Raw genomic sequence first — 19,883 nt, 5'->3', positions numbered from 1 at the left:
AACTTGCATAGATAAAGTGATATCGTATAGAGCAGCTTCATAATTACGTGCCCCAAAATGGAACAATCTTTTAATATTTGCTCTATAGGCTTTTTTTTTATTGTTTTTTGTTTTCTCTGATGTTTCCGTTAGGAATAGCTGCTTGTTGCTGGAGGTCAAACTACCAACAAAACAAAACATTGACACTCGGACCACTAACATATGCAAGTTTGCAACTTGGGCCGCTGGGTATTTGTTAAGTCTCGAAGAGAGGAGGAGCTTGACGTAGTTGGACGGGTTCGAATCTGCTCCCCTGCTCAAGAAGGCTTAAGAAATCCAGGCCGCGGGAAATACAAAAATGTCAGGTATTCTTTAACAGTATGGCTATTAACACTGTGACATACGGATGACATCATATTTTCATCTGAATATAAAGGGCTTCACTGACTCACTGTAATGTTTAGAAACCGCCTATTTTTTCTTTCGCCCTGGGGTTGTTTTGGTTGGTTTCTTTAACGCACAGGGGACATGCCTGATTTTGGCTATTCTCAATTTAAGGCTTTTCTTTTTCTTTTTTTTTTTTGGCTTAAACATCATTTGAAATATTAGAATAGAGACATCTGTTTTAATCGGCTGTTAATCAAAAGGGTTCCACATGTGGATACAAAGTCTTCTGATTTCTTGAAATGAATGCGGCTCTTAAAGGGGAGCGCCACTCAGCGTCACGGAGCAGATCCATTAAAACCAGAAATGAAAATGGAAGATTCACAGACAACGACTCGGGAGAGATGGTTAAAAAGTAGCGATGGGAGGGGGGGGGGAGAAGGTTTCCCGCGGTGAAAGAGCGTTTTAAATTTGAGTGGCAATCCCCTTTAATACGTGTACCTGGAAAACACTCAGAAGTACGACACATAGACACAACTCTGACCACAGTTCTAGTAAAAGTTATAAAAACTTTGACATCATCAAGAGAACGGTGTTGTACTGAGCTGAGGGCGACGACCGCCTCCCGTCTCTACCTCAGTCGAGAACATGACCAAGGAATCATGTTCCGTGTGCAAATCGAGTGAACACCAAACATGCGCGGTGTGACTCTAATGCTACTGACTGAATCTGTAGAGCTACATTAAGTGTGGTGGTGGCGAGAGGGGGAGAAGAAAAAAAAAGAAGCTTTTGTTGTGTACGACAAACCGACAAAAAAAAGAGCGATAACAGTTCTTTGTAAGGTGGCTCCTGCGTGACATTGTCCATATCAGAGAAAAGCCTTTATGAACAGTTACTTTTCCTTTATTTAGTTTCATTAACTCACCACGTCGACCACTCGAGTGGCCCAGACTTGCTCCACATTCCCAAACCACCAATGACTTACACACATGGACACGGTGGTCATTTGACAAGTCTGACCTCCTGACCAGTGACCCTGCGTGTCTCTTTGGGCCAAGTTGTAGGGTCGCTTATCTACCATGCCTCTCTCATGCAGAGCGATGGATCCCAAAGCAGCCGGGGCTTCGTGCAGGCTCAGCCCAAAAAATGAAGCACTCAAAGCTGGTGGGGAAGGAGGGGGGAGGGGGTGTAAAGGGTGAAAAGGAAAAAAAGATGGCCCATCCTCTGAGCGACTCTCCGCTTCAGCTCTGACTGTGTGTTTATGTTGGCAACGGATCGTCATCGCCTTTGCTGCATTTGCACTTGCAGCACAGGACGATGGGCGTGGCCAGAAGGAGGAAGGGGGAGGCAACCAGCAAGAGCAGGCCGAAGCCGGCAAAGATCCCCACAACCTGCAAGGAGAAACCAGCACTCATTAATTTCCCCATCTTACATTTTTGTTAGCATGCTGAATCTATTCACCACAAACAGAGTATGGGACTCTAACCTGAAGATGTAAAGATTTCACCTTCTACCATGTTTACACCTAATATTAATATTCATTTTGGGTAATCTGACAGTCGCTATCTGATAGAATTTGACCACATGAAAGTACAAATGTAGATGTGCCTAAAAGGACTGTGAGCCGGTCAGTCAAACGCCCTCTAGAGGACATCAGGGACACACTCCGACTGCATCAACCACAAGGGTAATTACAAGTGATGCACTGATGCCTGGCCATGGACCGGAATTGGCCGGTTTTCAGAGTGCCCGGCCTGACCGGTGACTGGCCAGTTGGTGTCATCGTCCCCATTTCTAACTGGACTCTTGGCATGGAGCGCCACTTCTCTGGGCATAGCAGCAAGTCTGGTGGTCAGTTTTTAAAAATAAAACACCGCGTCAAGGCTCCCGATCGCAAAAAAAAAGACCTGAAAAGGACAGAATAGGACTCTACTCTACGTGCAAGTGATAGAAAGACATAAATCAATACATAACAAACAAATCTGCAGAATCTCAGCAAGTTAAAGCCGGTGGGCAGCTAGAAATTGCAGCTGTGTGGAAGGCCGACTTGAACAGTGGAGCAGACGTGTGTGGAGGAAATTCAGGGTCAGTGTGGAAGTTTCCCAGTGAGTAATGAAGACATACAGGTTTTTACAGGTTTGTAAAACATGTGGAGCCAATAAACCACGGGGAGCCACAACGAACACCAAACCACATCAGACACTTAAAACTCCATCACCCCATCGAGCCTGCCCAGTGTGAGGAAGCTAACAAGGGGGAAGCAGCTAAGGCTAACAGGCAGAGCTCAAGAACCAGCCTGCAGCCCCTCCTGTCCTTCACTGGCTCATGCATTCAGCCACTGTTGGTTGATGAGTAAAATATTATGTCAGACCCAGCTGGACATGCAGCAGCTCATTGAAGTACATTCATTTAAGTAAGAAACGACTGGAAATCGACAAAAATCGCCATTGGGCAGGTTACAGTTACAAAAAAAAAAAATCAGCCAAGAAAAATGTAACCAGTAATGGACATGCGTCTTCAATCCACACACAACAATTTGGATGGAAATTTAAAACATTAGAAACGCAAGCAAGAGTCAACATAATTACACAGCTTTTCCTACTCTTGACTTGATTGACAAGGAAATGGCAACCCCAGGACAAAATATCTCACTGTGGCTGCTGGAAACAGATCGGCACCAGATGTAAAGGTAGTCAAGCTCAGTCGTATTCAAATTCAATCCTAATCTATACAAGAATCCATCCATCGTCGTCTACCGCTTATTCCTTACTAGTAAGGGTCGCGGGGGGGCTGGAGCCTATCCCAGCATCTACGGGCGAGAGGCGGAGTACACCATGGACAGGTCGCCAGTCCATCGCAGGGCCAACACATAGAGACAGACAACCATTCACACTCACATTCATACCTACGGTCAATTTAGACCGTATCAACCTCGTCCCCAAATTGCATGTCTGTGGACGTTGGGAGGAAGCTGGAGTACCAGAGAGAACCCACACAGGAACAGAGAGAACATGCAGACTCCACACAGAAAGATCCTGTGCCCGAGCGGGGACTCGAACCCGGAACCTTCTTGCTGTGAGGCCACAGTGCTGACCACTGCACCACCGTGCAGCCCTATACAAGAATTCAATGTGAAAATTGACTCTTCAGATTCTTTCATCAATGTGTACTACATCAGGTTGGCCAGCAGAGGGCACCAAATGCTTCAAAACAGCAAATCCTTGACGGTACTGTTGCTTTTAAACGCTTTAATACTGGAGGAAGCGGATTTTTTTTTTAACCAATAGTTTCACAGTGCAGACTAGCAGAAACGTTCCAATGCTATTTTTTCTTCCCAAATTCCAATTCTGATACAGTACCTGCCGATACAGAGTACATGCCAATACCAGTGCAATAAAAACATATATTTTCATATAATCGTTGGGATTTGTAACTTCCTAGCTCTGTATTGATGTGGCAAGATCACCATCTATTTGTATTCTCTAATGCATACAGAGAATTATTACCACTGAGCTTTTTAACTTGGTAGTTTAACAGGCAGTCACACCTAAAAAAGAACACAAATCTTGGAATGAATTATATTCCGTTGAGCAAATTGTTATTCCGACCAAAGTTTAGGAAAATCAAAGATTTTTATACTGTTGCTGTCATTTTTGTCATCATAGATTCAAAGATAAAAATACATAATAAATAGACAAAGGAATGAATAAGAATAAGTCTGTGGAATTCATCACATAGTTTGTTGACCTTCCAAAGATCGATTCCCCCCAGTCGTAACTAAAACCTTGACCACTGGACATGTCGCTGTTTTTCTGGCTGGACTTTCTCACAAAACACATCACCAAACGGCCGACTCCGCTGCTGTACTGCCGCTGGCAAGCATTGATTTTATGTACCGTTAAGCAGAGCCAGTGGAGCTAAAGGGGTCCTATATCTAATAAAATAAATGTATGTTTTTCCTTGTAACAAAAATGTGGTATCACGTTGGCCTGGTCTCAAATCCTCGATGATACTGGTGCCTGAATTCTTTGCCAGAAACAGAACAACACTTCAGTTTCGTAAATCAACCGTGACAGCAAAGCCTGAGATGATGTGAAAGATACTGCAAAGATCTTCCCAGAGGTGAAAGCGTCCGCTAACGTCAACCTGTGCTGCGTTTGTTGGTGATGGAGCCACTCTGATGGATGACCACATTCTTGTTCTTAAAAAGTCAACTTTGACAGGGTTGAAATATAAAAATCGAAATCCATCGCTGGTTCAGAGCAGAAGGAAGCTGTTGGTGGACATTGCAGAGTTGAGTGATGATCTGAATCCTCTCGACACACCCTAACTAATCATGGATTGAAAATAAATGGTAGGGAATGCAACTATTACCAGTGCAAAGATAAAACTAACCTGAAGATTTGATCTGTTTTTCCTTTCCTGTCACGACCAGGAGAAATAAGTGAAATAACCACAAGGGGGAGCCAGACACCAGCGAGTTCAGAACCACAAAAACCTAATACATAACAGGCAGTCACATGCAACAGTAACTTATAATAGCACAATGCATTTCCTCCTGCTTTGAGGTCACGGAGACATTTTTGGGGCTCACTGGCAGGACTGTTTCTTAAAGTACTGGGTGTTCTATGGGATAGGATTTACATAATTGTCTTTTTTTTTAATTACAGCAACACGGGCAGCTCTTCAGTTACACAATTTACTCTAAAATAATAGAGCCTGATGACGCTACAGTTTTTTTTCTACTGAGTGATGTCACCTGGGGAGTTAACTCTGAGTTATCAGATACAGGCAGAGAGAGACGAGGCTGGGGCACGTTATGTATTTATGAGGGAGTGTTTGAGTGAGGGAGGCTTTTTATTATGGAGGAGCGTGGTGGTGAAATGAAGAGAGAGAGAGAGAGAGAGAGAGAGAGAAAGAGAGCTGCCTTCCACCAGCTGAACTGTAATCATATGACTCAGCCCGCCCCACTGCGCAACAGATGCCACTGTGTATGCTAATGTTGACTAAATAACAAGTATATTGGAGGGACGGTACGCGCTTAATCTTTCACAGGTCTTTTATCATTTACAGAAATTAAATATCACTTCCAATCCTTTCTGTGTAATCCACCATTTTATTTTATTCCCCATAATAAAGATAAAGAAGACCTTGGTTATGTAAACCTCTCTCAAAGCTGTCCTTTTCCAAATGTGCTGTTGAGAAAACTGTGAATAAATAAGAGAGAGAGAACCACCTACTTACTCTACTTTTCAGGGCAGGATCTGCTCTTCAAGATAGAGTCCGCAATACAGGCGAAATGCCAAGCTAGCACAAGCTAAATGCTGTTCAGCACAAGCTAACCGCCAGCTAGCACAAGCTAAATGCTGGCTAGACGACGGCTCGGTCAAGTTAACCGCCTGCTCCACTTCTTTGCTGCACAGTGCTTTTCTGCCATTTCTTTCTCCAGTTGATGTGCCTTAACCACGCCCGCCTCACCTGTACCATGTCACTGGCATTGGCACAGGGGCCCACCCACTCCCCACCCAGAATCAGGACAAAAAAAACCCCCAAAAACCCAAAACAAACCAAAAATATTGACATACAAGCAGGGGGCAGCTTGCCTAGTAAACCAGAGACCCACAATTCAATGCACAAATAAATTCCTTGACCTTGTGACCAGGGTCGAGCCAGGCTCCACTGGGGATTGTCCGCAAAATTTGAACACTAGGAAGTGTGTTATTGGGTTAAGTGTAAAACTATTGGAGCATTAATAACACCAACAAACACCAAATGGTGCAGGCTGGTACATTAAACTATTCCCTAACCTAGTTGGCAGTAAAACAATCAGATCTTTACCCTCAATTACTAGTTTGAGGCTCTTTTCTTGTTCCGACTTTAATATCTGCTTATCCGATCTATTTTCAACAACTGCTCGTATTGCTTCATTAGACTCAAACGAACTACTGTAAACAAGCGCTTTAACCACTGCATCAATGAACTTAACAGCGGCGGTTAGTTGCTGATTGGCCAAACATCTGGCCAGTGTGATCCTAAGATGACCCTCCATGCCCGACTGAATCTCAGCGAAATCTGAGCTGAGGGGAAGTGGGGCAGGGCCCGGCAAGAGGGCAGCGGCTCTGCAGATGCAGTCACATCCACACATGTCTGGAGGCCCCCATAAGTGATGATTTATTTCATCCCAGTCTATATTTTATTCTTTATTTTTTTTCAAGGAAAATGCTGCAGACTTTACCTTTAAAGATGTGGGCGAGGCTGCGGGTGAGAAGAGGAAACAGCGGATTTCTCACCTGTGTTCTGTGCCAGATAACAGATGCCCTGGAGTGTCCTAGTTTGTTTCGACAGGGCCCTTTGTCATAGTGGATCAGAAGAAAGTCATCCTGTGGAACAAATGCACACAGACACAATACAGATTACAACAGGCCATTAGCAGTCTGAAAAGACAAGGGCAGCTGTGCTGAGAATATTGCTTTTTAAATGACCCTTCATAGCCTGAACGACAGCGCTTGTACAATTCGGATTACATAACGCGCCGCAGCTCATATGTCACCCTTATCCAACCTCAGCTGTCGTCGGTCTTGTGATGAATTTTAGGGATGAAAACCATGCAAATATATATTTTTCTTCCTTATCGTCTCCAAGGTTAAGCCGTTAATGAAAGCTAGGCTGTCACAGACGAGCGATGTCTCCGTCCAAGGCGATTACTAATACGATCTTGCAGTATAAAACTTTAGAGTTGAGGGGGGAGAAAAAAAAAAAGGAATAATCTTGCTGTCACTGCTACTGAGGGGAAAATCATACTCTAAGAATTTAGTAACTCACATCCAGGGATTCCAGACAGTACCAACAGAAGGCATGTTTGCAGTTCTTGCACATCATCTGTGCACAGCCCTCGTCCCTCTCGATGTAAACTTTACATTTGGGGCAGCGCTTGATGGGTGCATCGTCCTCTTCGTTCTTGTAGAAAGAGCTTGACAGAGGAAAGACAAACATTCTGTTACTTACAAATAATGATATTTATTTCCAGAGACTCTATTAGAGTCATCCTCTCATCTGAAACTTTTTTCAGGCTAACTTTCTTCTCAGTGACCAACTTTCAGAAACCTATCAAGAAGCAGCATCCCTGCAACTGTTGGGCGAGACGAGTGACATAATGAAGTGTGATATACAGTCGCTGTAGCAGCAGGTGTGTCCATGTTAACTGATTCATCATTGATCCACTGTTAAAGGTATTACTTAAAAGTTGGATGCAAATCAGGGAAGACAGCCTGTGAGCCGCAGCTCCCTATAAGAAGAAGTTATTCGGAAGTGGTGATAGACGCCCGTTATTCAGCGTCCTCTGCGTTTCACTTGACTCTTGTTTGCGGCGGCGCTGAGGGCGCCTGCTGATCCTCGTATTCTACTGTCCGTTAGTAGTCTTCGTGGGTCACAGACGCTCATCCATTTCTGCTGATCATCACTAATGATCAGCAGAAGCGCTCAAATTGGCCCACCAGACTTGAATGATTTAGTGTTTCGTATTGACTGTGCGTGTAACTGTTTGTGTATCTGCATGGTTGTGGTGTGAGGCTAAACAGATGTGGGACTGAATATATATATATATATATATATATATATATATATATATATATATATATATATATATATATATATATATATATATATATATATATATATATATATACACACACACACACACACACACACCCACAGAAATAATAAAAAGCATATGTCCCCTTTTAACGTTCACTTTACCACAAGTGTGGAGGATGCAATTGCTTTAATGTTGCAATCGATGAAATCTTTGGCATAAAAGGATTTTGTGAAACGGCGGCTGGTGCCAGCAATGTGAAAGCTTTAGTCCAGAGGCCTGCAAATTTAAAAAAAAAAAAAGAAAAAGAAAAAGAGAAAAGAACGAAAAAAAAAAAACCTAGTCCCTAAATAGCATTGAACTTGCTCCCTCGCACTTATTATCTCTCCTGCCGGTGTCAGGTTGTGTGCATCCTCTTGCGTTCCAGTGAAGTGCTGACTGCTGAGTTTTGGAGGCGAGCACGTAGCCCGCTGCCATCCTGGGTTTCATCATTAGACAGCAAACCCCGTTCATTCCCAGGCCAATATTTTTCTATGAATTGATCTCACGGTGTCTTTGAATTACAGCGACATTCTGTACATCTTCATTCATGTGACACTTGGCAGCAATCACAAAACTACAAAAACAAGACTGTTCCTTTTGCGTTCTACTGTTTCTTTTCTTACTTATTTTTTTCTTTCCCAGGAGAAAATCTCAGCAAAAGCTAGAACGGTAAATCAAATAATCTACTTTACAGGCAGCTTTTAACATTCTTACGTGACTCTAGTTAAACATTATTCTGGGCAACTGCAGTGGTCAGGTTCAAATGCCTCTGCATGTGGGAAGAAAACAACCTTTCGAAGGATACTGCCTCTTAAGAAAATAAGAGATTTTGCAGATAAGAAATCCACACCAGATCACAAGAAAGACGGAACCTGATAAAATGTTGAACTTTTGCCCTTGTAAAAAAGCTTCCCTGATCAGGTGTGAGCGAAGAGGTCATTCAAACGAAAAGGTGCAGAGTTCCCGCAGACGTCTTTGTCTAGGTAACAATAAAACGCCTGAGGTGTAAAGGAGAATCAATTCAGCTTTCAGAGACGTGCTCGGAGTGAACCAGTTCAAACGCCAAGGCTCTTTACAACTAAGAGGAGACCTGGTAATCCCCCGCCCCCTACGCCGTGGCCTCTGAGAACACTCCTGAACCTGTACAGACAAGAGGGAAGCCTGGCACAGCTAATGACGTTTCCACAGTAAGAGGATATCACAAAGAAACGGGTCAGCCACATGTCTGGGAGCAGCCCTCCTCCTCCTCCTCCTCCTCCTCCTCCTCCTCCTCTAACCCTCAACAGCGATCATTCATCCTGGAAATGGATGATATGGCGACTTTACCGCAGTTTAGCTTCAGCTGATTGTTTTACGCCGGACGGTTCTGTTGTAATGATAGCAGACAGACGTCCGGACCAGATGTCAGTCTAAACTTCATTATTCCGACTGTACTGACAAGTAGATCTGATCAGGTGTCGTGTCGATTGCTAATTCAGTTCTGAGAAACGGAAAATATTACTTCCAGGAATTGCATGTGGCTTCATGGTAAACGTTACAACAAAGTTAAGATGGAGTAACATGATTTTCCAATTATGTGAAGAGAAAAACACGTTGGATAATGTAGATTTGATGAGTACATGATTGGATGACTCATGACGATGCAATAAAACGGTCTGATTCCATTCAATTTCTTCATATTAAAATATTCGTAAGTAGTTTTAAGTGGCCCATCCAATATACAAATTAATTTATACATCTGAATAGGATTTTGAAAATGACGCATCAGCAGCAGCATTCAGTGAGGCATGTTAATACATCAAATTCATTTAAAAAAAACTGCTCAAGACTGCTGGATTTCTCGAACGCCAAGTTAAAATATTCTTTTTTTGGGGGTAATACTTATCTAAATATGAATAAAATAACCAGAAACAACCACATTTGAAAGGTAAGTCAAATGGAGCTTCGCTGTAAAGTGTTCCAAGAATCATTTCCGTCCGATGTACTAATCGGATGGTCCTCTCTTACTGACAGGGTTGACAGCCTGAGAGGGTCATCAGGAAGGAGGAGTTTATGTCTCTGTGTTTATCTGTGTTCATCTGTGTTTATCGTACAGAGTTCAGACGAGGAGAAGATACAAACCTGTTTTCTCCCGGGAGGAAGGAGGTTATGGGCAGGTTGTTCTCCTGACAGGCCTGACCCGGGTGCCACTTGGCCTTGCAAGCTGAGCAGAACTCCAGGGCACAGACGGCACACTGGACCAGCTGAGGCAGAGCTGGGGAGTCGGATTCTTTGAGCTGACACACTGCCTGGCAGGTGGAGGAAGGGCACCACGTCCGGCAGGGGTCCAACAGCACCTCTGTGAACACAAAACCATCAGGTCACCCACATTGAATTGTTTACTGGGTTTTTTTTGGTAGACGTTTGTGTAGTTTTGTCAAATGATTTGGAATAAGTCTGATCAGATAAAGAACGTGATTTCGGGTGGACATCTCAAAATCTTAGCAGATAAAAGCAAAAGTTTTTGCACGATAACTTCGAAGCTTAAAGAATTATTTTCTAACGCAACATGGAAGGAAGCTTACAAACACGTAGCATGTTTCCTACACACGTGCATTATTTATGTCACGCGTGATCTTCTGGGATCACATAACTTATGCTGAGATTTGCTGAGACTTATGCTTATGCTAAGACATTTCTAGAAACTCTTATCTTCCGTAATATCCGAGACTTTCCTCAATGGAATGTGTATATTTTCCTTCTAATCTCTCAGGTGGTAAAGAGTGAAGAATGTTGTTTTTGTTCTCCTATTATCGGTTCGGGGCATGCTGCATGTGCCCTTGTATCCACTCACTCCTTCCTCTAACTGTGTTTCTGCCAAGAACTCTGCGTACACATTCCACATTCACTCTTGGCTCAGCCGGAGAAATATGGAATGGTTACAGCAATGCTTCTGCCTGACCGGACTGGGAATATTAACGAGATGACTGTCTACTTTTTTATCCAGACAGCACCGACAGCTCTTTCTTGTGTGTGTGTGTGTCCCTATATACATGTTTGTGAATTTTTTTTCCTGCAAGTGTGAGCTGCGTGTTCAGTGAGCAGTTTGTTCCTTTTGTGTAGGTGGTCAACCTGCAGGGTGAGTACTGTCCAAGAATGATAGCACAGCTTGCCTTCCGCGTTGGCGCCGCTTTTCTGCTAATATTACTTATTTTGTATGTTTACACACACAAAATGGTGCAAAAAATGGAGCGAGGAGACATTATCCCTCCTGCATGGGCTTTTAGCTGATTTACTTTCAACGAAATGTTTCAAAATCAAGACTCTGAATGTGGAGCGGCACACTGAGGCGGACAGAAATGATTTGAAAAATATCTTGCTATGTTAAGAGAGTCTCATTACAGTCAGTCAGACAGTTTATTAATCGCGGGCTGAACCAATCCAATTACAATCTCGAAAATAAAAAAAGGTCCTTTATTTATATTTGATAGTGCCTGAGGTTATACTTTGACGGGGATGACAGAGTAGAGTGTGATTGCTAGAGTACAAATCAGTCTTGTTAGCACTGAGTAGCTGCCAGAAGAATCTTGTCTGACAGCTCATGAATGATACCAGTCGGACGCGCAGAATCATTCTGTTGGACGTCAATGCACCTCTCTGCTCCAGAGACCGTGTTTTTGGTGCTGGTGCCTGTTTGTTTATCTGACTTCTAGCAGGAATAAACTATGAGGCTATTTTCACTCAACTTGAACCGCTTCAAATTTGGGCTTTTTTTTCCACATGTGGTTTGGTTGACTTTCTCTAAGCGGGGGCGGGGGTTCTCTAACTACCCTCCAGGGTCACTGTTGACTTGTAAGCCCTAAATGATTTGGTATCCATTAATCCTAATGTGCCTGGATATTAGATCGTCCCCAGAGCCAATCGAGCTTTTTCATTCTGAGCCTGCGAACCCTGAAACAGTTTGTCAGCTAATTCTTACGTGACTTTTAACTGTCTTCTTGAAAATATCTGAAAAAGATATCAGCACCTGTGAGTGAGCGTGCGAAAATACAACTTGAAAAGTGAGAAAAGAAGAAGAAGAAGAAGAGGGTCGGACCGACTGAGACACAGTATCAATAACCTGCATGATAACTGAGTGAGACATGGCGTGGGAACTTGCTTTTGGATTTTTTTCAATTTTTAAAATTCCTTCCTTCCTGAAAATTTTTTACCCAAGCAATTTTTTTTAATCTCTTTTAAACTTCATCTTTTTTTCTTTTCTTTAACATTTTCTTTGTATCCATCAAAAAACAAAAACATGATCTCACCCCTGAATGCATTACATCGCTGTTCATGTCTGGAACTTAGAAACATTACAACAACTTCTGCCCTAAGAAACCACACATTCAGATGGATCACAATCGTTTTTGGTAACTTTTGTGCGCTATTATTGGCAGCCATATTGGATTCTTGACTTTTAAACAATATTTGATATTGCTTATGTATTCATATTTTAGTCTGTTGTCTCACTTTCATTTGATAAATGCCTGACCTTATTTCACATGGTGTGATTTTTAACGAAACCTTGGAACTTTAGTTTGCTACTACACTGTTGGGGGGGAAGGAGATGAGTGAGCACTGATACTGATACTGATACTGATACATCGCTGATATTGTATCGTATCTTATCCCTTTTGTGCACTGTAGTTTATCTTCTGGCATTCTGCTTTATTGGAGAAAAAAACCCATGTTTATTATCATAACTCAAACACTCGCACGGAAAGAAAATATACAACGCTGAGACACAGTGAAGCCTGAAATTACTAAGCAAACAAGTGAAGCTCAGATCCTCCCTGTACGCTTTCTTCAGATCTCCCGTGGTGCCATTCAATAGCAGAAAAGGACGCACTGGGTGAATCATTGATTGAGAGCGAAATAAGGAGAAGTTCAAGTACACGTGCCGTCCTGGATTGTCGTCATCCTTTTGTGTGTCACATTGAAATACAGTAGCCAGGGAACGCAGGAGGCCCCACGTGTGTCTGAGACTGACCGCCGCTGCCCACACATGCATCACCCACTCTGGCACGCTGCAGCAGCTTTTACATGTACTCACCCCTTTCGAACTGAAGCTTCTTATATCTCTGCATCATCTCCGTGGCTACCATGCACTCGATCTACCGGGGCGAGAGGAGAAAGGAGAGAGGAGAGCGTAGAGAAGTGGGAGGGAAATAAGCAGGTCATTGTGCGTATTTATAGACGGGAGCTGCAAGAAGCGATTACACATTCTGAATGTTAATTTCACTTCCAGGACAATGTAAAAAAAAAAACAAAAAAAAAACCCCGTACAAACTTACTACTTGCTAAAAGATATGGGTCTTTCTCTTCTCAAAGTCCGTCTGATGGATTGTTGTGAAGGTGCTCACACACACAGGGATTTATTGGGCAATGAAAAGGGCATTCAAGCTTTGTAAAAGAGCAGTCAATTAGGAGGTGAGGGCGTTGCTGTCAGAGCAGACACATGACGCACGCCACGTCTGACAGGCAGGAATAGCTGGGCTTCCATTAAGGGCCAGTGACACTGATTGATTGGAAACATAAGGCTGTGGTGTGCTAAACCATGCTGTGCCTCCGGGCCTCCGAGACCAACTGAGAGAGTGAGCTCATCAGCCAAACAGCCTGGAGGATGAAGAGTGCTTTGCTCTCAGATCAAGGCAGGCAAAGCATGCAGGAGCGCTCATTATAACGGAATAAACAAACTGGCAGGTGGAGCGCAGCGGTCATCTGGGTTTAGAAGTAACAGCAAACGTGTTAGCGTTGCCAACATTTCCAAATGATGCAAGAGATGGAAGGATGGGTGGAGATAAGATGCCGCTGTTTTTGTTTTCTCTTTTTTTTTTTCTTTCTCCCCTTCTCGTTTCCAGCTTGTGCAAATATAACACGTGTTGCGGTTGCACGCACACAGAGAGGCTTGTTAAGTGTCCTTGGAAATTTCAATACACAACAGAGTGAAAATAAAAACATGACCGCTGTTTGTAAAGACTGACAAAGCCGAGCAGCAGGCCGACTTAAAGTTCAAGCTTCTGACAAGCTGAAGGGGGAATGTGGCGTTAATGCCAACCAAAATACCAACAAGGGCGGGACAATACATCGATACCTCAATACTTCCTCTTGGGATACAACAGAAGTACACTGCCGATGAATATCAATATTTCTGCTGAAAGCATCTTATAGAAACAAAAACCCCTCATTGTCATGTTGACAAGTTGTTTATGGCACGTGCCAGAAACACTGAGCTAAAGCTTCGATACGAACATCAGTGCTTTGATGACATAATTCCAGCTCTTTCAGGGCTTTTAAAATTTTTCTTCCATTACAGATATCGTGATATATCGTAGATGAATTTTCTCTAATACGTTGATAAGAGCAAGATGTCTGTATGGTGACACTGCTGTGTACAATGTATTGTGATGATGTGAGTTACTCTACCCGCACTAGAAAGAACTCATACTTTTCATTGTATCAGTACCTCATTTTCCTGCAAGTGTCCTCTTTTGGGGCAGGCAGAGTCAGGACAGCTAATTGCAGTTTCAAGGCCTTCTTTAATTAAGAGTTCCACATACTGCTTCAGGCACTGAGGGAAAAACAGACAAGACAGACAGACAGACAGACAGACAGATGACAGACAGATGTCAGTGACCCAGTTAATACCCAGTCAAAAAACAAACAAAGGCAACCAGATCACGCAACAGAATACTTCTCCATCTCCATCTGATACCTCAGAATACGAGGCAGTCTGTAGTAAATAAGTGATTATTTCGCTCAGCTTTTTTCAGCAAAAGTTAGCAACTACAAGATTTCTTTCCATATAATCCAAACAGAAAGGAAAACAAATACAAAACTAACGCTGTTTGCATTGTGGCTGACCTTTACTGAAACTGTACAAACTGAACTCTGCTGCTGCCACCCAGACTGTGTTCCACTTCGCGGCGTCTATTTTTAGTTGTCATTCTTGGGCATCGTTTCCTCATGTCTAGGATAAATAGGTTACGATCTGACGGCCACTGGGTGTTGTTAGTGTTTCTCTGTCAGGGTCCACTGGTGTTACAAAAGAGGGATGGGAGATTTGCAAGAGATTCTGGGTTCATCGCCGGGTACAAAATACCATGCGGCCTTATTTCAAATCCACCTGAAAACATGTTTAGTTTGCTCAATAATAGTTGGATTTTTTTTTGGTATTGCGCAAACCGTTTATTTTTCCTGGAGTCATCGTTCAGCTACAGGAACTTGCTCACCAGTGTGCAGAAGACACATTGGCACTGCGTGATGGTGGTCATCTGCTCCAGGGGGAACTCTCCAAGGCACAGCTTACATGAGACCAGGGGGTCTACGGCCAGCTCCCAGGTGGGACGGTACCGCGCCGTGGTCATCTTCACCGCCACAGAGCTGAAACACACAAGGAACGAAAGCGATAAGGAAGGAGAAGGATGATGGGGGGAGCTAATGAGGTCAAATGGCTTCTGGAAGCATTGTGTAACTGAAGAACACTCAGAGACACCCCCCCCCCCCCATGTCCACGTAATAATTAAGAAATTAACCAAAACGCCCAGAGAAGAGTCTCTCTTATGAACAAGCACATATCAGAAAACTCTTTGTGTGTGCTGTTATAAATTAGACCAGCAGGCTTTATCTGCTGTTAGAGGTCGCCATGGTGACGAGAACGACTTTGATTTGAAGGATTCAGCTGAGAGACACATCTCGAACTTTGACTCATTGCTAAAAGATTAACAGTTTGCAGTGTCAAAAATTAAAGATCCTTTACACTTTCCCCTCCTGAGAATCCTGGAAGTCCTTGCTGACATTTGGAGCATCTTCAAACAAAATGTGATCAAGTTATAGTAATATTGAGCGATTAATCAAAAATATTGCTTAAATTTGCAGTTTGGCCAGATAACGGCCTGCATATTAAGGAAATAAAATCCTGTTCTAAAATAAATCTATAAAAAAAAGCTTCATAATTGTTAGATTTGTTCAGTAATAATCAAAAGCAAAAATGATCATTCCTGCTAAAGTCACAAGACATATATGGATCTGTCAAAATAGTCAACGCATGACTGATTTATGTGTGAAGGGAAGGTCAAGAGAAACCTTCTCCCGCTGTTGTGATGTCATCAAACAGACAGAGAGCACTGAACCTCATTGAATGAGAATGAAACCGGATGCTATTAATAAAATCTGCAAATCCGCGGCTCACTTTAGTGTCCGTCTACAGGGCTTAACCAGAGTTTAAGATGTTCTTCATTTGTTGTGACACAATCGGCATGACGGTATGAGCACGCGGACTGAAAATGCATTGTGAGTTGTGTCCAGTGAGGGTACAAACACACACACACACACACACACACACACACACACACGCACACACACACACACACACACAAACACCCACACAGGCCAGCTGTGTGCAGAGTGACACCGGCTCTCTGTCTAAATGGCCCTTGTCAGCTGCGTTCACGTTTATGCTGGACTTCATTCTTTCTGACAGTACAAAAGCAAAATACATCTCAAAAAGCGCCTGGAACTCTTGTAGCTATCAGCAATCGCCGCTCCTTGTGAAATGTTTCTCTCCGGATGAAATTACACTTTAAAAAAATAAATTAAATTTTAAAAAATAAAAATATATATACGTATATATATATTCATGTGCGTCATCGCGTCTCTTTGTGCGAGTCAGAAAGGGTTATTTTAGGCTGTCTAGTCTCACTCTCTCCTTCCTTCTGTAGCTGAGAGCAAGGTGCACCCACTCGGCTGTTTACAGCAAGTGCACACAAACGTCAACACTGTCAAGCTCTCGCCGTGCTGCTTAGCAACTGACTGAAGGAGGATTTCGGAGGTGGAGGGGGCACGGGGGGGGGGGCATGGCAGAGACAGACAGAGATTGCACTCTGCCTCAGTGTGCAGCTGGCCGTTTCTCAGAAACACAAGAGAACTAGAACAGGCTAATTGGTTCTTCTAATGAGGAGAACCAGGGAATTATGTCATGTGTTCATGACATGAAAACAGGGTGATGTGTCATGTGCGTCCATCTAATTCCTCTTATCACACATCTCCTGACTGCTGACAGCAACAACTGCTGGAGAGACTTTTTACGAACTCTGTATCACACGATAGAAAAGAGATTTTCAATTTGAGGCGAAATCATGGCTGAAATGACACAACCGTCATAAAAATGGGACTTTCGGCGTTGCTGCCGCGTCTTAACTGGATGACATCATGGTGTTGGGTGGAAGAGGCTGTCTTGTAAATGTGTTGTTATTGCGTTGTGTTCATTTTCCTGACAGAGATGTTATCTCCGTTTCCTGCTCAGGGACTTGAGATGCTAATGAGCTTACAGCTCAACTCTGATACAACAAAGAAACGGAGTACTGTCTCACTGAAAGAGACAAACAAATAAATACAGATGCACGTTATTGGATTATTTGCCAACAACTGATATGCAGACGCTCAAAACCTGTTCTATTCAACAATATGGATTACCAGGAATAAAAAAAAAAAAAATCAAACATCTTTTTTCTTTATTCTATGAGCAGTTAGATAACATCTTCTTAACATAAAAGTTTACCAATACCTATAAAAAATCAGTATTAAAAATTATGATATTCGTACATCTTTAGAAAATCCTGAAATACTAATTGTTGTTTCCGACGCGCAGGAGAGGAGACCTGTCAGGTCATGTGACTAATGACCGCTATCTGCAGATAACGATGACGTGCCAATATTAACGTTTATCCCTAAATAATTATTTGGATTCTTTTTTTTACTGCTACACAGTGGTGTAAGTAAGGAGAGGAGGAAGGAAAAATAACAGCATGCCACAGAATGTGGACGTCTATCACTGGAAGCTGATGAGCTTCATCTACACTTCCCTGCAGTTTAGTCAGGGCAGGAACAAATAACACAGGAACATTTTTATTATTCATCATTCAGAGAGAATTTATGGACATGTGTGTTAAAGGGAAGCTTTATCATCGTGAGTGTGTCTTCAATGCCTTGTCCCCCCCCCCCCCCCACAACTCGGCACAGCCGGCGAGGAGACGACGGTCTATGGAAGCGACTTTATGTGAATACTATCAGCTGGTCCAGCTCCCATCTGTCAGCATTTTCACAGCCTATGGGTGTAGTATATTATACATACACTCAGAAAATGAAGTCCAGTGACTTGTGACCGAGGCAGTACCCTACAGTACCCTACCCTACGAGGTACAGGTTTTGTACATTTTGGGACATATATGTATAGTTTTTTGCCTTAAAAAGGGATATATTAGTAACTTAAAAGTCAATAATCGGTTGTAGGGGGTTTAATGGTGTAGAAGTGCAATGAAGCCCTCGATTAAAAGAAAAAGTGATTCATTCAATGTGTGAGCAGGACGCGATCCATCAAGAAAAATAAACTGTTCTTCAAAATGAGCATATGCATTTGTCTACATGTAAAAAATATCACATTAGCAAATACTGAAAATAAAGACGTTGGTAGAGGCTGATCCAACTGTGCACCTGTTGTCAGCTCTTCCACTGGTGCTCGACTGGGAACCATTTCTTATTCAATAAAACTTGATTGCATCAATCCTCGACATCCTCCTCCTTCGTGTCTCTTCATCGCATCTTAAGTAGGGAAGAGGAGTGAGAGGACGGCACAGGCTGAGAGGACAAACAACAAACACAAGACGCACCTCGTGTGTGACTCACTCAAATCACACAGCCGCATCTGTTTAACATCCCATCGTCTCGCTAACCGGTAAACAGCCAGGAAGTTCTACTATGTCGGCGCTGAACTTACATACAAAAGCTTAAATGGTAATTTGTTATCAGGGCTGAGCCAAGCAGTTCCGAACGTGGCCTTCCGGGGGAGGGTGTGTGTGTGTGTGTGTGTGTGTGTTTGTCTGTGTGTTTGTCTGTGTGTGTGTCTGTGTGTGCTGGTCAAAAAACAAACAAACAAACACAGGATGTTATCAACTGGGAGTCATTAATTGCAAATGCGGCTACACAAACAAAACATCAAGTATCTAACAGGGTTCTACGAGAGAAAATGTTAAAACTGAATTCATGTCGCCACAGAGGAAGAGGTTACAAGTTAAAGCTCACTCTTGGGACTGGATGGACACTTTCAGGGAGAGAAGCCAAACACTGACAAAAAAAAACAAAAACCAAAACAAAAAAACAACCCAAAGCCTTGGGAGCTGAATTCACACCTCTGTGGCGGAGTCTTGCAACTGTACAGCAGCTGACAAGTTGAAGGACAACAACTCCGCGAGGATTGAGATTTCTTGATGGCTTCACGAGTGCTTCACGGAAGGAAGTAAATCACGCTGTGAGAACCTTCTCACTCATCGAACACAGTGTGCACTTCTTTATTTGAATCTCTCGGCCCCCAGACTTGATGTTGGCAGAGAGCATTTATCTAGACTGGGTCAATGGGGACAAATGAAATAGTTTTGTAAGGATGGCTTGAGGGGGATGATAAAGCGAAAAACTGCAAAGAAAAGGTGGTGCAGTGCGATACTTCTGCTGCATTATTAACGAGATTGTCCATTAATACTGAAAAACACACATATGGAGTAGTTGGCGAGCGAGATGGCCGCGCATGCTGGACCCTCATTTAAAATACAGAGTATGGTATATCTGCATGGGGTCATATGAGAGGCGGCGGTCACAGTCCGAAGCACGAGGCAAACCCTGCATGTTCACACACAAATGCAACATAATCCATTAATGTGGTCTAAATGTGGCGGAGTGACCGAGGGAGCTCTTCTCTGGAGGGCTGGAATACATACGATACCCTCCATTAACGCTGGCGAGTCTTTATTTAGAACCTGCATTGATTCAAAAAGGTCGACTATTACAAGAAAAATAAAGATTCATGGAAGAAAAAAAC

The 19,883-nt window shown here is 43.0% G+C and overlaps 1 protein-coding gene across 3 annotated transcripts in view; it reads right to left on the bottom strand.

Moving 5' to 3' along the window:
* Positions 1-778: 778 nt before the first annotated feature.
* rnf144aa (ring finger protein 144aa) overlaps positions 779-19,883 on the bottom strand; it is a 30,344-nt gene continuing 11,239 nt past the window's right edge. For all 3 annotated transcript variants that reach the window (XM_086181632.1, XM_086181631.1, XM_086181633.1), the window contains 7 exons: positions 15,247-15,397; positions 14,481-14,585; positions 13,068-13,128; positions 10,118-10,334; positions 7,186-7,333; positions 6,654-6,743; positions 779-1,754 (listed from right to left, as the gene is read on the bottom strand). In XM_086181632.1, coding sequence (XP_086037758.1) covers positions 1,623-1,754; positions 6,654-6,743; positions 7,186-7,333; positions 10,118-10,334; positions 13,068-13,128; positions 14,481-14,585; positions 15,247-15,381 — 888 coding nt within the window. In that variant the 5' untranslated portion in view covers positions 15,382-15,397 and the 3' untranslated portion in view covers positions 779-1,622. The remainder of the gene's footprint in view (positions 1,755-6,653; positions 6,744-7,185; positions 7,334-10,117; positions 10,335-13,067; positions 13,129-14,480; positions 14,586-15,246; positions 15,398-19,883) is intronic.

Source organism: Aulostomus chinensis, chromosome 17 (genome assembly GCF_037954235.1).
Source record: "Aulostomus chinensis isolate RoL2024-O1b breed Wild chromosome 17, RoL_Achi_v1.0, whole genome shotgun sequence".
NCBI lineage: Eukaryota > Metazoa > Chordata > Actinopteri > Syngnathiformes > Aulostomidae > Aulostomus > Aulostomus chinensis.
Note: the sequence above shows the minus strand (reverse complement) of the source record. Positions and strands in the feature narration are given on the sequence as shown.